This window comes from Accipiter gentilis, chromosome 6 (genome assembly GCF_929443795.1).
Source record: "Accipiter gentilis chromosome 6, bAccGen1.1, whole genome shotgun sequence".
NCBI lineage: Eukaryota > Metazoa > Chordata > Aves > Accipitriformes > Accipitridae > Astur > Astur gentilis.
In genome coordinates, this window is record NC_064885.1 from 4528838 (window position 1) to 4541329 (window position 12492).

At 58.0% G+C, this 12492-nt stretch overlaps 2 protein-coding genes across 2 annotated transcripts in view; one reads left to right on the forward strand and one right to left on the reverse strand.

Annotated features, from left to right (window-relative positions):
* The first annotated feature begins 2 nt into the window (after positions 1–2).
* On the forward strand, positions 3–2362 carry MRM3 (mitochondrial rRNA methyltransferase 3). The gene is made up of 4 exons (XM_049803131.1): positions 3–333; positions 674–918; positions 1332–1499; positions 1694–2362. The coding sequence occupies exons 1-4, from the start codon at positions 26–28 to the stop codon at positions 2254–2256; spliced, it is 1284 nt and encodes a 427-aa protein (XP_049659088.1). The 5' UTR covers positions 3–25; the 3' UTR covers positions 2257–2362.
* A 2328-nt stretch (positions 2363–4690) lies between these two features.
* The window catches only part of NXN (nucleoredoxin), a 54595-nt gene continuing 46793 nt past the window's right edge, over positions 4691–12492 (reverse strand). Inside the window, exons 6-8 of the mRNA XM_049803239.1 lie at positions 11218–11397; positions 8401–8525; positions 4691–5863 (exon numbers count right to left, since the gene is read on the reverse strand). Coding sequence (XP_049659196.1) covers positions 5681–5863; positions 8401–8525; positions 11218–11397 — 488 coding nt within the window. The 3' untranslated portion in view covers positions 4691–5680. The remainder of the gene's footprint in view (positions 5864–8400; positions 8526–11217; positions 11398–12492) is intronic.

Below are 12492 nucleotides of genomic sequence, written 5' to 3' on the forward strand. Positions count from 1 at the left end.
GGCGCCTCGGCGGTGACACCGCAAAATGGCGGCGGTGGGGAAATTGGCGAAGGGTTGGGGTCGTTTCTTGTTGAAGCCCGGCGGGCCGGGGGAAGCGGTGGGGCGGCGAGGGGTGCGGGCGCTGCGGCGGAGCCCGGTGCGGGTGCTGCCGCCGCGGAAGGAGCGGGGCGCGGCGGCCGGGGAGCAGCGGACACCCCGGGAGCGGCCCCCTCCTCCTCCTCCTCCTCCTCCTCCTCCTCCTCCTCCTCCTCCGCCGCCGCCAGCGGTGGAGCGGAGCTCGGCCGGGCCGGGGCTGTGGTACGAGAAGGCGGCGCCCGGTGACAGGAGGCTGGGGTGAGGCGCGGCCCGCGGGCATCACCCGGGGGGGGGGTGGGGGTGGAAATTGGGGTCCACCGAGCTCGGGGCTGGGGGGATGCCCCGCTCTGAGCCCCCCCCCCCCCCCCCCCCCCCCCGAGCTGCCCGCTGTCCTATCTGCAGAATTTGAGGCAAATTCCGACTTTCGGGGGTTTGGGGTAGAGACTGACACGGCCACACCAGTTACAGCCGGTCTAAAGATAGCAGGGATGGGGGGGGGACAGACACGACATGACTTCTGAGTGAAATTCTCTAGCAAACGTCAGACTGAAGGTGGTGGTAGCGTCACGGCCGTTTTCTCCCATTAACTTCTCCGCAGAAAAGTGGTGACTATCGCCAAGTCGAAGAAGTTTCGGGATCATCACGGGAAGGTTCTGCTGGAGGGTCACAGGCTGATCAAGGATGCCCTGGAGGCAGGAGCTGTGCTGCAGACTCTCTTCTTCAGCACCGTGGGGCACCTGAAGGAGCTGCCCGAGGCAGAGCTAAAACGAGCCAACTTAGTTAAGGTGAAATTTGAAGACATTAAAAGCTGGTCTGACGTCGTAACTCCTCAGGGGCTTATAGGTAAGTGCCTTGGAAACAGTCACAGCGCAGCTCAAAGAGAAACTTATTTCACACTTAGTAACTGAATAATGACTCTCTCTTCATAACCTTCCCCTAGACATTCTGGCAGTGTGTCAAGAGTGGCATAATTTGAGAGAATTCCCATTTATTTGGCTTGCTGTGGTAACTGTGAAAGTGGCTCCTAGAGTGCACTGAAGGTGCTAACGCTTGTTTTTAATAGCACCTTGCTCCAGCTCTGCTGGGAAGTAGTTCTCCTTGTCAAGTGACAAACTCTTCTCAAGCTTCTCTTCAGCAGTGCTTTTCCTAGTGCTTTCTCTAGCACCTCTTCAGTGAAATTTGGGCCAACTACATGAGAGACAGCCCTCTCCTTGGGGTGTGTTAGTCAGAAGCCTGTCAGCACTTTGTCTCCTCAGGGATCTTTTCCAAGCCTGACCATGCCAAGATGTCTTACCCTGCCGCTCAGCTAACCAGCTCCTTGCCACTGCTCCTCATCTGCGACAATATCCGAGATCCGGGAAACCTGGGGACTATTCTGAGATCTGCAGCAGGAGCAGGCTGTGAGAAAGTGCTGCTCACCAAAGGTAAGGGCCTTTTCCTGGGGAAAAAAAGTTTAGTTTGAGTAATTTGGGGGTAAGGCAGGGAATAAGAGGTGGTTGAAGATGTTGTTCTCAAGAGTTAGTAAGCAGTGCCTGGCACACCGCTGTGGGCAGCAGCTACTGAATCTGTCTTTCTCAGAGCTGCTGCACTGTCACTGTTTTCCTTCCTTCTGTCTCAGGCTGTGTGGATCCGTGGGAGCCAAAGGTGCTCCGTGCAGGCATGGGGGCTCACTTCCGTCTGCCTATTGTCGCTAACCTGGACTGGGAATCTGTTCCCAGCAACCTTCCTGCTGGCATCCAGGTCTGTGTGGCCGACAACAAAGAGCCAGGTGCTCAGGCTGAGACCACGTCCGTGCCAAGGGGAGCTGGCAGGGCTGGCTCTGCTCCTGGCAACCTGAAGGCTCCTGTAAAATCCAAACCCAAGGCTGCTCCTGAGCCCGAGGATGAGGAGGAAGCAGCGGATGTCTGCGTCCCAGAGCTGGCTGCGCAGTATTACTATGAGAACTGGACGCAGACTCCAGTGGCAGTGGTGATCGGCGGGGAGACCCACGGTCTGAGTCCAGACGCGCTTCACCTTGCAGCCAGCACGGGGGGGAAGAGATTGGTCGTTCCTGTGGTGCCAGGTGTGGACAGCTTGAATTCCGCTATCGCGGCTGGCATTGTGCTGTTTGAGGGGAAGAGACAGTTGCTGCAGAGGCACAAGCAAGAAGACGAAAGGCAGAAGTTCCCTGTAGTGGGCTAAACGGCTGAGGTTTGGGTGCTGAAGAAGCATCTCTTCCCTCTGGCACGCTGTAGAGTTAATAAAAGAGCGGCTCAGGCTGTTTGGTTTGCAGTAAATGAGTATTAAACAGTCTGGCAGTGTTGGAGCTGTGCCTGGGTGAGTGTGTGACTCCCAGGCAAGCCTGCGGGCGCTCCGGCCGCACGGTGATGCTAGTGAGAAGGGAAAGGCCGGCGGGTGGGAGCCCTCGCCTTGCCGGCAGCCAGCTCCCTGCTGCCCGGCTTTTTTCACTCTCTCACCCAGCAGATCTGGGGAGGCCTCGGATCCCTCACTGCGGGGTCAGGGCGCAGCTGCTGCGGCAACGTTTGTGCTGGTCCGGCCAGGATGCTGCTGACGGCGTGTGTCCTTCCTCTCACAGCTCCGGGCTGTGCAGCCTGGCTGCTGCTAGTGGTTTTTGGGGACAGAAAGGCCAAATGGCGGCCACCTGAATGGGTCCTGTCTGTGCTTACCCAAACCCCGTGCTCTAACAAGCGATGAGAGCAGCACACCAAACCTTGCCGTGGGTGCCTGCTGCATGCCAGGCTGGCCGTGGGGCTGGTTGTGCTGCGGGGTGTCCGAGCTCCGGCACTCGCAACCGTGCCGCTACCAGGAGACGCTGGGGGTCTGTCCCCGCGCAGCCGCCTGGGCACCGCTTGCTCTGGCAGCTCGGCCTCAGCACAGATGAATTATGAATGAGGGAGGGGAAGGGTGGAAAAGGAGCTGTTGGTGCTGCCGCTCACTGTGGCTGTCCCTCGGAGGGGAATGGGTGCTGGGCCCCAGGGAAGGAGTCCCCGGGGCCTGTCTATGCCTCCCCAAGGGCAACAACTCTACCTGTAGCAACCCACCTCTGGATCTGGGACATGCCACACAGCCCCGGTCACGCTGGAGGCTCCCACCCAGGCTGCACAAAGCTCTCAGCGTTGCTGGCAGCTGCGTGTCGATGGATGGCTTCTGCGACAGCACTGGCTGCCACTCGGCTCGCTGTGCATTTAAAAACGCCTCCTCTGTGCTGGCTGGCAGTTGCACAACCAGCTACTTACCACCAGCCCGCTCTGCTGGCTCTGGTTTCCTGTTACCACGTTGAAATCTGTTATATTGTCTGCTTGAGAAATACCCAGAGATGGAGATTCAGCTCCTTCCATGCCTGAGCCCTCATATCCAAGTGGCATGCAGCACTGCCCAGGCTGGGTGTGTGGTATGTTGTCAGACAGGGACGTTGCCTCCAGCCTGAAACTGCTCCAGCCAAGCAATTCTATCTCCAGAGCCCAGTTCCAGCTCTGGTCTCATCAAATTGACCCCAAACGACCCAATTCTCAGGCAGGAAATTGATGCCTTGCTCCAGTTCCTACTAAGCAGCTATGGCAGTGCTGAGCTCACGGCCTCGCTGGGAGCCCGAACCACAACGTCTGGAGGAGAATACGGGTTCTCCCTCTCTCACATCAGCCGCTGCTGCATGACCAAATGCTACAGACCCTGCAGTCTATCAAACCACAAACCCATCGGGATTGCCCCCAAACCAGCAGACACCTGCTGAACACAGGCAGCGTACGCTGGAGTCAACAATGCTGCTCAGCCTCTTCCACCAGCTGAAGTCCAGACCCACACAGCTCACTGCAGGAGCCCCTAACCCTGTGGTGGAGGGTAGCTCACTGGAAAGGGTTATTTCCTCAAAAATCTCCACGTAAAGGGGATACGAGTTAATTTAGGGTTAATTCAGGGTAGGTTGCTCGCAGCCCTACGCCCAGGGAGGTGCAGCAAGCTGTGGCTCCTAACCCTGCTGTGCTGTTGCCATCACACTTGGGCCAGCTCCTGCCCCTGGCCCAGCCACACACAGCCCCCTCCAGCTGCTCCTGCCCTCCCCGGCTCAGGGACCTGTGAGCCGGGCAGCACCGCTGCTCCTCCGACAGCTCACCAGTCAGTTAATCACCACTGAACGCGAGAAACTCCGGAACATACTGTTTCTGCCTTGGTGAGCTGTCGGCTTTATGCAGCTCCTACCAGCGTAGGTTGCTGCAGCAGCGATAAAAGGAGTGAGGCCATAATCCCACCATCGCTGACTAGAGAGCTGAAAGGGAAAAAAAGCAGTGGCTTCCACAACACCCACTATTCAGCACACGCCTCCGGGGATGCCACCCTCCCGGGGACGCTGGCAGAAACCATCACAGCCACTGCCAAACGGCTCCTTCTTGCCTGGGGAAGAGGGGCTGTGCTGGGCACCAACCCGACTTGACCGCAGGACGAGCCAGGCACAGGCAGAGGCTGTGCTAGCCCGGGGGGGAAACACACGATCCCAGCTCAGCCACTGCAGCGCTGGGAGCTGCTGGCACTGACACCTACCCAGGGGGTCTGACTGGGGTCCCGCGCAGGCTCCCTCACCCCAACGGCGGGACGCGGCAATCGGCACCTCTGGGGACGAGGTTATTATAACAGTTTTATTACAAAGTTCCAATCACCATGTACAGTTTTTACAATGTCACTTTTCGGGGGCTCGGCTGTGCTGCTTGGGTTAGGGAGGGATTTTTATTTTTTTTTTGTTGGGTTTTTTTTGGTTATCTTTTAAAGAACAGCACCATTAACGCTGGGTTTGGGACACACCTACGAAAAACAGCTCAACCAACTAACATAGAGGGGAGAGGACAATTCATACCAGAGAGAGGGGCAAGAAGGGATGGGGAGAGCACAAGAGAGAGACAAGAGGGCAGCCCGGTGGTGGTCCTCCTCCTGGCTCAGAGAGGGAGGGAGGGAATACCCACACATTGCAGGCAGGTGACCCCCTGAAACGCACAGCCAGCGCCGCCTAAGGCTGTCGGTGCTTGGGGTGGGAGGTGGGAAACCCACCCAGAAAGGTCTCACCCCCAGGAGGAAGAGCTCGGCTGCACCGTGATCTTTCAGAGGTTGTCAGCAGTTAAGACTTTGTCTCGGCCTCGTCAGGGCACTGGTACTCGGGTGGGAAAGGAGGATGGGCATGGGGCAAATGGGACAGTTTCCTTATTGCTTCCTTAAAGTCATTTAGTCAGCAGGGGTGGTAGGAAAGGAAAAAAGGGGGAGAAGGAGAAGAAAATAGCCCCAAGAACCCCATCCACTGCCTGATGCATACGTTGGGAAGAACACCATGCAAAAAGATTTGCCTGCTAGCTAGTGCCGTGTATAAAATAACAATATGGTAACAGTTCTGGCCTGGTTATTAGAGAATATATCACCATGAAGCACAAGCGAAGTCTCCAAACGCCAACGACTCCCTGCTGAAAGTGCATCTCAAGGAGTTTGCTTAGGAGAAGGATTCACTGCGTAAAACAAGGCACCACAAGAAGGTTGGATACTGGGTTGGGCGTGAAGACACGCTGGAGAATCCACGAGTGGCGGAAGAGAGACCTAGTTTTAAATAACGTCCGTTGGTGCAGAAGCTCCCTTAGATGGGCTCGGGTTTTAGCTTGTCTGCTAGAAAGTCGCTGACAAAGGCTTCCACGATCTCAGGTGTGATCTCCTCCACATCCATCACATACTTGGCCCGGGCCGACATGTCCAGGATGGTAAGCAAGGGTGCAGCCTCGGGCAGGTTGGTGTAATCCCGCAGGGAGTCGGTCATGTCGTCCTGAAGGCCGAAACGAGAGGGAGAGAGGAGCCATCAGCAGAACCAGGACAAGCAGGGAGTTTTCCGCTTCCACATTGTGGTCCAGCCCACAAATACCTCCCGAGCGCTTGGGCCTTACACCAGCATTGCAGGACCGTAAGCGCAGCAGGCAGCACCTGCCTTGCCACCTGCTCTGCCTGTGGTTTGTGTCAAAACCAAACTGGACTGATTTATCCCACTCCTCCAACCCTTTCCGCACAGGGCACAGCTCCCAGCACCCCCAGACCTGCCACCCTGGGCCACCCTGGAGTTTCTAGGGCAGGAGTTGGGGGCAATGTGGGGGGTCGCTGGCTCTCTACCAGCACAGCCACGGCCTCACCAGGGGCGGATGCTGGAGGGACCCAGGGGCACACCTGGAGCAAACCAGGTCCAAAACAGGAATGGGATGAAGACCCGTGCTTTTGAGCCAATGCCGAGACCCCACCGGCATGTCCAAGCATCTGAGGGCACGCGCAAAAGCCGCAGGGCTCCCCAGCAGCAGGCTGCTTGCAACGGGAGCAGGCTGCCCTCCCTTCAGCCAGGCACAGCACAGCTCTAAGGCAAAGGAAAGAATTTGTCTCTGCCAAGGCTGTGCAATGCAGAAGCCGGCGCTGGGGCGATTCATCCCCTGCTCCCAGCCAAGCCCGCAACATGCAGCAGCCGAAACAGGGCGTTGCTCCGAGCCCCTTTCCAAGGGCAGTAATAGAAATCAATCAATCTGGTGAGCGGCTGGTGGCTCTGCAGCACGTGGCGGCAGCCGGCAGGGTAACTCCTGTCGCACCTCCCCTTCCATTGCAGGGGTTTCTGGCGCAGCCGGACCACGTGGCGGGGAAGGGCGAGCGGGGCTGGGGTGCTCGGCCACCCCCTACCCTTCCCACCTCCCAGCTAAGGTGTCGGGACGCTTCGTCCTTTATCGGATTGCCACAAAGGGACCAAAAATCGTTTTTAATAAATGCAAAACCGGCCCAGACGGCACTGGGAGAGGAATGGGAGGCGCCTGCTCCGGCCGTGGCCGGGTTGCTTTGTGCATGGGGGCCAGCAGAGACCCAGGGCCAGCGCTCCCGGCTATTGAGGTGACGGATGAATGGGACGTGCCGGACGCTCCCCATTCTTCGGCCCGGCTGCCACAGGGACGTCGGGAACTGGATGAATAGCGGCAATGTTTCAGCTACAGCCAGCGAGCGGGAGGAAAACGCTTTGCAGGCTCTGGGGGAGGGGGGCAGGTCCTGGACCCTCCCAAAATAGCCTTTCCAACAAGGGGCTTATTCAGGGGCATGGGGCTGAGCTGGGATGCTTGGAGACCCGTTATGGCAGTGGGAACGGGAGCGCCTGCCCGGAGGGGGCCGACGGGGCCGTGGGAGGTGGTGGCGGGGGCTCGCCTGGCAGGGGGGGCCAGGGTGCGGCAGTGGGGACCTTTTTGTGCGCAGGGCGGCTCCGGAGGGCCCCGCTCACGGCACGCTGCGGCTGTGACGTGAGTGTGGAGGGACGGAGCAGGCGCACGGCCGCACAGCGGCTGCCACCTGCCCAGGCCCTGAGCAGCACCTCGGGAGGGGAATTGCAGGCCTGGGGAGGGGCGGGAGCTTTTTTGACCCTTACACAAAACCTCCCTCCTTTGCAAGCCTGCAGCAGGGGAAAGTGGCTGCGTGGGGGAAAGGGAGGCCAGAAGCCCCATTTCTGCATTTCCCATTTTCTCCAGCAGATCCCTGGCTCTAAGCACTGCAGCCTGCACATGCCCCAAATACCAGCCCAGTCACCAACAGTGTGGCCAGCTCAGGAGACAGCCCTCGTTTCACAGGGTGACATGCCCAGCCGAGCCCCAGGGCAGGGCAGAGTGGAGCTGCGACGCTGGTGCTGTGGCCAGCAGCTGGAGCAAAGCCCCGTGCTCGCTGAGCGGCCCCTGCCTACTTCCCAGGGGTGGTTTTGTCCAGCATCGCCCACAGAGCACAGAAACAGGCCCAGCCGGCAGGATCAGGGCTGCCTCCTGCATGCACCTCTTAGGGAAGAGGCTGGAGCTCTGGTCCCTGCCCTCCTCCCGGCGTGGGAAGGCAGGCAGCAACGCTTCAGCAAGGACAGCAGCGCCGGCTGGGCCAGGCTGGAAGCCAAACCCTGGCTCCTCTCCCTCTGTCCAGCCAGCTTTCCTGCCTGCAGAGCCTCAGGTTTCGAGGGGGCAGTGGGCAGTGCAGCGTGGGGCTGGCAGCCCCAGTGTGGCGGCTCCTGCTCTGTCCTACCTCCTCCAGCCCCGCTCTGCCCATCCCCAGCAGCTCCCTCACCTGCCATCAGGCTTTTCCACCTCTGAGCAAATGTGGCTGGGACCCCTTTGCCAGAAGTAATATCCAGCAATGAGAGCAGGGGACTGAGCCAGAATTCAGGTCTGGTTTTGCTCCAGGGTCCCTGACTAGCTGCAGTAGCTCCATGCCTCAGTTTACCCACCTGAATAATGGTAACAGCGGTAGCCAACCCAACTCAGTCCTCGTACAAAGACACAGCAGGATGCAGCCCTGCGCTCTCTTCCCGCTTACCTCGCCCGCCACGAAGAAGAGCAACGGTGCCTCCTCCTCTTTGGCTTTGTACTTGGCGATGATTTTTTCAGCTATGGGCTGAATCAGTTGTTTCGCTGCCTCCGACTCTCCGTCATCCTCTGAATCTGCAGGGCACAGAGGTGGGGAGACAAAACAAAAGAGGCAAGGCAAAAAGGAGGTTAGGATCAAACAGATGGAAAGTGGCTGGGTGCTGGTAGCTCTATCCCACAGCACCACCATGCAGGAAACCGGAGCCCGGATGCGCAGCGCAAACTTCAAAGCCGCACAGCTCTGTAGCAATTAGGGAGCAGCTGAAATGTGCTTTTCATGTGAGACAGGGAAACACGTAACAGAAGTGCAGCTCCTGCTCCCCAAATACTTCACTGCTGACTCCCTGGTGCTGTTGCTGAAGCGCAGGGACAAACAGGCGCAAAAAAGCCGCTTTGCAGTTTGAGAAGTGTCGGTATGTTTTGAAGACCAAACGAGCGCACTGATCTGAGGCTGCCTGCCACCCCTGCCCGCCACCCACCATCCTTCCGCCTTGGGACGGCTGCTCAGCAGCTTTTCTGCTCGAGTCTCCACGGCAGCAGCACTGTGAAGGCAGCTTTGATTTGACAGAGGTAGAGTAGAAAGAGATGGCAACATCAATCAAACGCCAGCCACCACTGAAGTTCAAACACTGAGCTGGAAAGAGGAGAGACTGCGTCCTTGAGCAGCATCAAGATGAAACGATTTCAATTCGGGGACAACTTTTAACATTTAAAAAAAAAAAAAAAAAAAAAAGTAAGAAGGCAGAAGAGAGGGCCCTGGTCTCCAGGTCGCATGCAGCTCCTGCAGCTCTCGTAGTCCCTGACGTAACCACCCAGCATGACCAGTCCAGCCCCAGGCTGGGACAGGCAAACCCAAAGCGCTCTCTGCCCTCACTCCACATTTCCCTGCCCTCCTCTCTGGCTTCTTCAACCAAAGCAGGGGATGCCAGAGACACTGCATGCTGCATTTTGGGGTCTGTGCTGCGTGCATGACAGTGATAAATATGTAGATTTGTGGGGTGTCTGCAGGGATTGATTCTTCTACAAACAACCGCTGCTGGCAGCACTCCAGGCAGTCCTGCACACTCTGGCTAACCTAGCCCTAAACTCTCCAGGGGCAGATGTAGAGCGGTTGGGATTTATTCACAACCAGCTCTTGCTAAGGCTGCTTTCTTCTGTAGCTGCCTTCTCTTGGGGGTGCTGCTGCCTGCACGACGCAGGCACTAGTCTGCTGGAGGGGGTCTCCCAGCAGGACGTGAACTGACCAGGAGCCCCCGTCCCCAGCGCCTGCCTCGGTGCAGCACCAGCTTCATCTCCACCCCAGCACATCACTGGCAGGTTTCAGCGAGGCTGCACATCCCCTCAGCAACAAGCGAGAGCCCCAGCCGCCAGCGGGAGAACACTGTTTGCAGCAAGGTGATAGAAAAACTTTGCTCAGAGCAAGATAAAAATAATTCTTTCCAGAGGCCTGCAGCGCCGGCCCCAATCAATCATGCTCAGCGTGGCCAGCCGGTCCTCCCCACACGAGGAGAGTATTTTTGGCTCTGTGCTCACATCCCCTGCTGGGCTATGCTGAATAAATAATCAGGGTCAAAAGGAAATCTGGAAGGGAAGAAGGGAAAGAGTGAGAGCCATGTTATCAGTGCTGCAGAGAAGGGTGTGCTGCTCACAAAGGGCATGCGAGGAAGCAGGACACGAGCCCTGCCCTGGGCCAGGCCCCTCGCACAACACCGGCAGGCTTGGGACAAGGTGGGCTTCTTCAGCAAACCTCCACCGCAGCTCCACAGAGGGCTGAAGGGACAGCCATGCTCCCCTTGAGAGCCCAGGACCCCTCTGCTTGCTCCCTGGATGCTGTACGCACCTCTCCACCCCACTCCCCAGCCCTGCTGGGGCTCAGCCTGCAGTGCAGCTCATCCCTGCCATGGCCCTCGCCTGATTTAACCGTCTGTTGCTGGCAGAGGAGCAATGAGGAACGAGCCAGCTGTGCTTCAGATGAGCTCTAGGGCTGTTTCCAACTGCAGCAGAGCTTCACATGTGGGTTAGCAGTGGAAGAGGGACAGGAACTTTGGGTAAAAGCCTGCCCTGTCCTGCAGCCAGTGCCCCACAGGCGGAATACCCAAGGACCAGCAGAGCACAAAAGAGGCTCCTCTGACTGTCACGGCCCTGCTCAGCCCAGGGATTCAAGCCCTGAGCTGTAGTTTCCAGCACAGAGCTGTAATCCCTCCCAGAGACGCTTCCTCTGCCTCCTCTGGAACATCACATGTGCCTGAAGTCCTTGCTCCAGAAAGGTTTTCCCATCTCCACCACCACTGGCTGTGACAGTGTATTTCTCATACTCCCCAACCCCTAATTAGCATTCCTCTCCACAGCTGCCACTAAAGCATCTTTGATATGACAGCTTCTCTCCACTGCAAATCGCTACTCCATTGCATCCCTCAGGTTGCTGGGTGGGTGCTGCAGGAGGCCCATGGGCACGGGCAGGCTCTGGCAAACCCCTGCAAGCTGCAGCAGCCCATTTCTCTGGTACGGGCAACGCTCCAAGTCTGTCAGCCCCCTTGAATCCCTTGAGGGGACTCCACGGGGAACTCTCTCTCCTCATAGCCTCTCCAGACACGTGAGCATGTAGCACTGCTCTCCGTGATGGAAACGGGTTGATGTCCCTTTCCACGGACACTGTCACCATCAGAGGCAGGTTCTCAGCCCCGTGGCCAGCTCTAGCTGAGCTGGCAGGTAGCCCAGCCCCCTTCCCAAGCACAGGCTCTTCTTTCGAAGCAGTGATGCTCCATACCTACAAAGAGAACGAGGCAGGGGCCCTCATTCAGCTGCACAGCGTTGGAGTCCGTCAGCTCCAGCACAGGCTTGGGGTGCCAGGGGAACTCGCGGCATTCGACATCATTCAGCACCTCCACTCGCCCCTGCCGTGTGATCACGTCTCCCTTGGAGTCCAGGACGATGAGAGTCGGGATGCCTGCGATGGAAGAAAAACAGGGGGGATCAGCCAAAGCGTGAAATGGCCAGTGACAGGGCGTGGGGAGAAAGGCCTTTTCCTATCACCTCTGGCTCTGGCAGGAGCCCAGCGAGCATGCTGCCTCTCCGCAGCTTGTGCATGGTGTAGGAATCGGGGTCCCAATGTTTCCGTCCTAGCAGAGCACTGTAATTCAGCAGGCAGAGCAGGAAGCTGACAGACAGGCTCTGGCATTGCCTGCCTTTCCCTGCCTGAGTGCAGGCAGGGGTCACCGCTGTCTGACACCGACGCTCCTGGATGCAAACCCCACCATACTGCACAGAGACCCTCATTGCAAGCTCCCTCTTGCAAAGTGCCATACAGACGTGCCTACTACGCGTGAGGCAGAGCAGTGCTGCCCCACAGGCACCAATGCCCCAGCGCTGAGACGTGGCTGCCGCTGGAAGAGCCCGGTCCCCGGTTTGCAGGAACACATGCAAACCTTTTTGCAGGGTGGACCGCAGGCAACGGCAGCCAGGAAGCAGGGTGTGTTCCTTCCCAGAAGGAAGGCCATATATTTTAGCAGCCACAAACTCCTCCATGAACCCCCACACCCCTTCAGCACTTGGCGCTAATTGCTCAGCCATTTCCAGAGCGCAGGGATGCATCTGATGAGTCATGAACGTTATTACCTGGTTCAGACATGGTTTCACACCACCCGAGCCTGGCAAGGCACCCAACACTGCCGGAGGAAGAAAGGCCCCTGGACTGAGTGGCAGCTGCACAGCACTAACCATGGTGATTTAGTGTTCAGAGGCATGGATCACCCCTGGGAATACCCAATACCCACACCTCTGCAAGTGGAGATAGAACAGGATCATACTGATCGTATTTATTAATGCTAGCAGACTTTGCCACATGGCTAAATCACACACAAATGAACGTGGCACCCAACCTCCCTCAGCCGCTGCTCTCACAGCGGTCTGGCAGTGGCTGCGGTGCGGGGTCCTGCCACCAAGGCCACCCTCCACACCCACCTGCCAGTTTCCAAATCCTGCTGGACCAAACCACAGCTATAAGGAATAATACTTTGGCAGAGAAACCCTGCCCTCAGCCACC

What these genes read in the sequence shown, in the direction of transcription:
- MRM3 (XM_049803131.1), top strand. Translation starts at nt 26, where the DNA reads ATGGCGGCGGTGGGGAAATTGGCGAAGGGTTGGGGTCGTTTCTTGTTG. An exon ending in CCCGGTGACAGGAGGCTGGG is followed by an intron (nt 334 to 673) that starts GTGAGGCGCGGC and finishes ACTTCTCCGCAG; the next exon opens with AAAAGTGGTGACTATCGCCA. An exon ending in GAAAGTGCTGCTCACCAAAG is followed by an intron (nt 1,500 to 1,693) that starts GTAAGGGCCTTT and finishes CTTCTGTCTCAG; the next exon opens with GCTGTGTGGATCCGTGGGAG.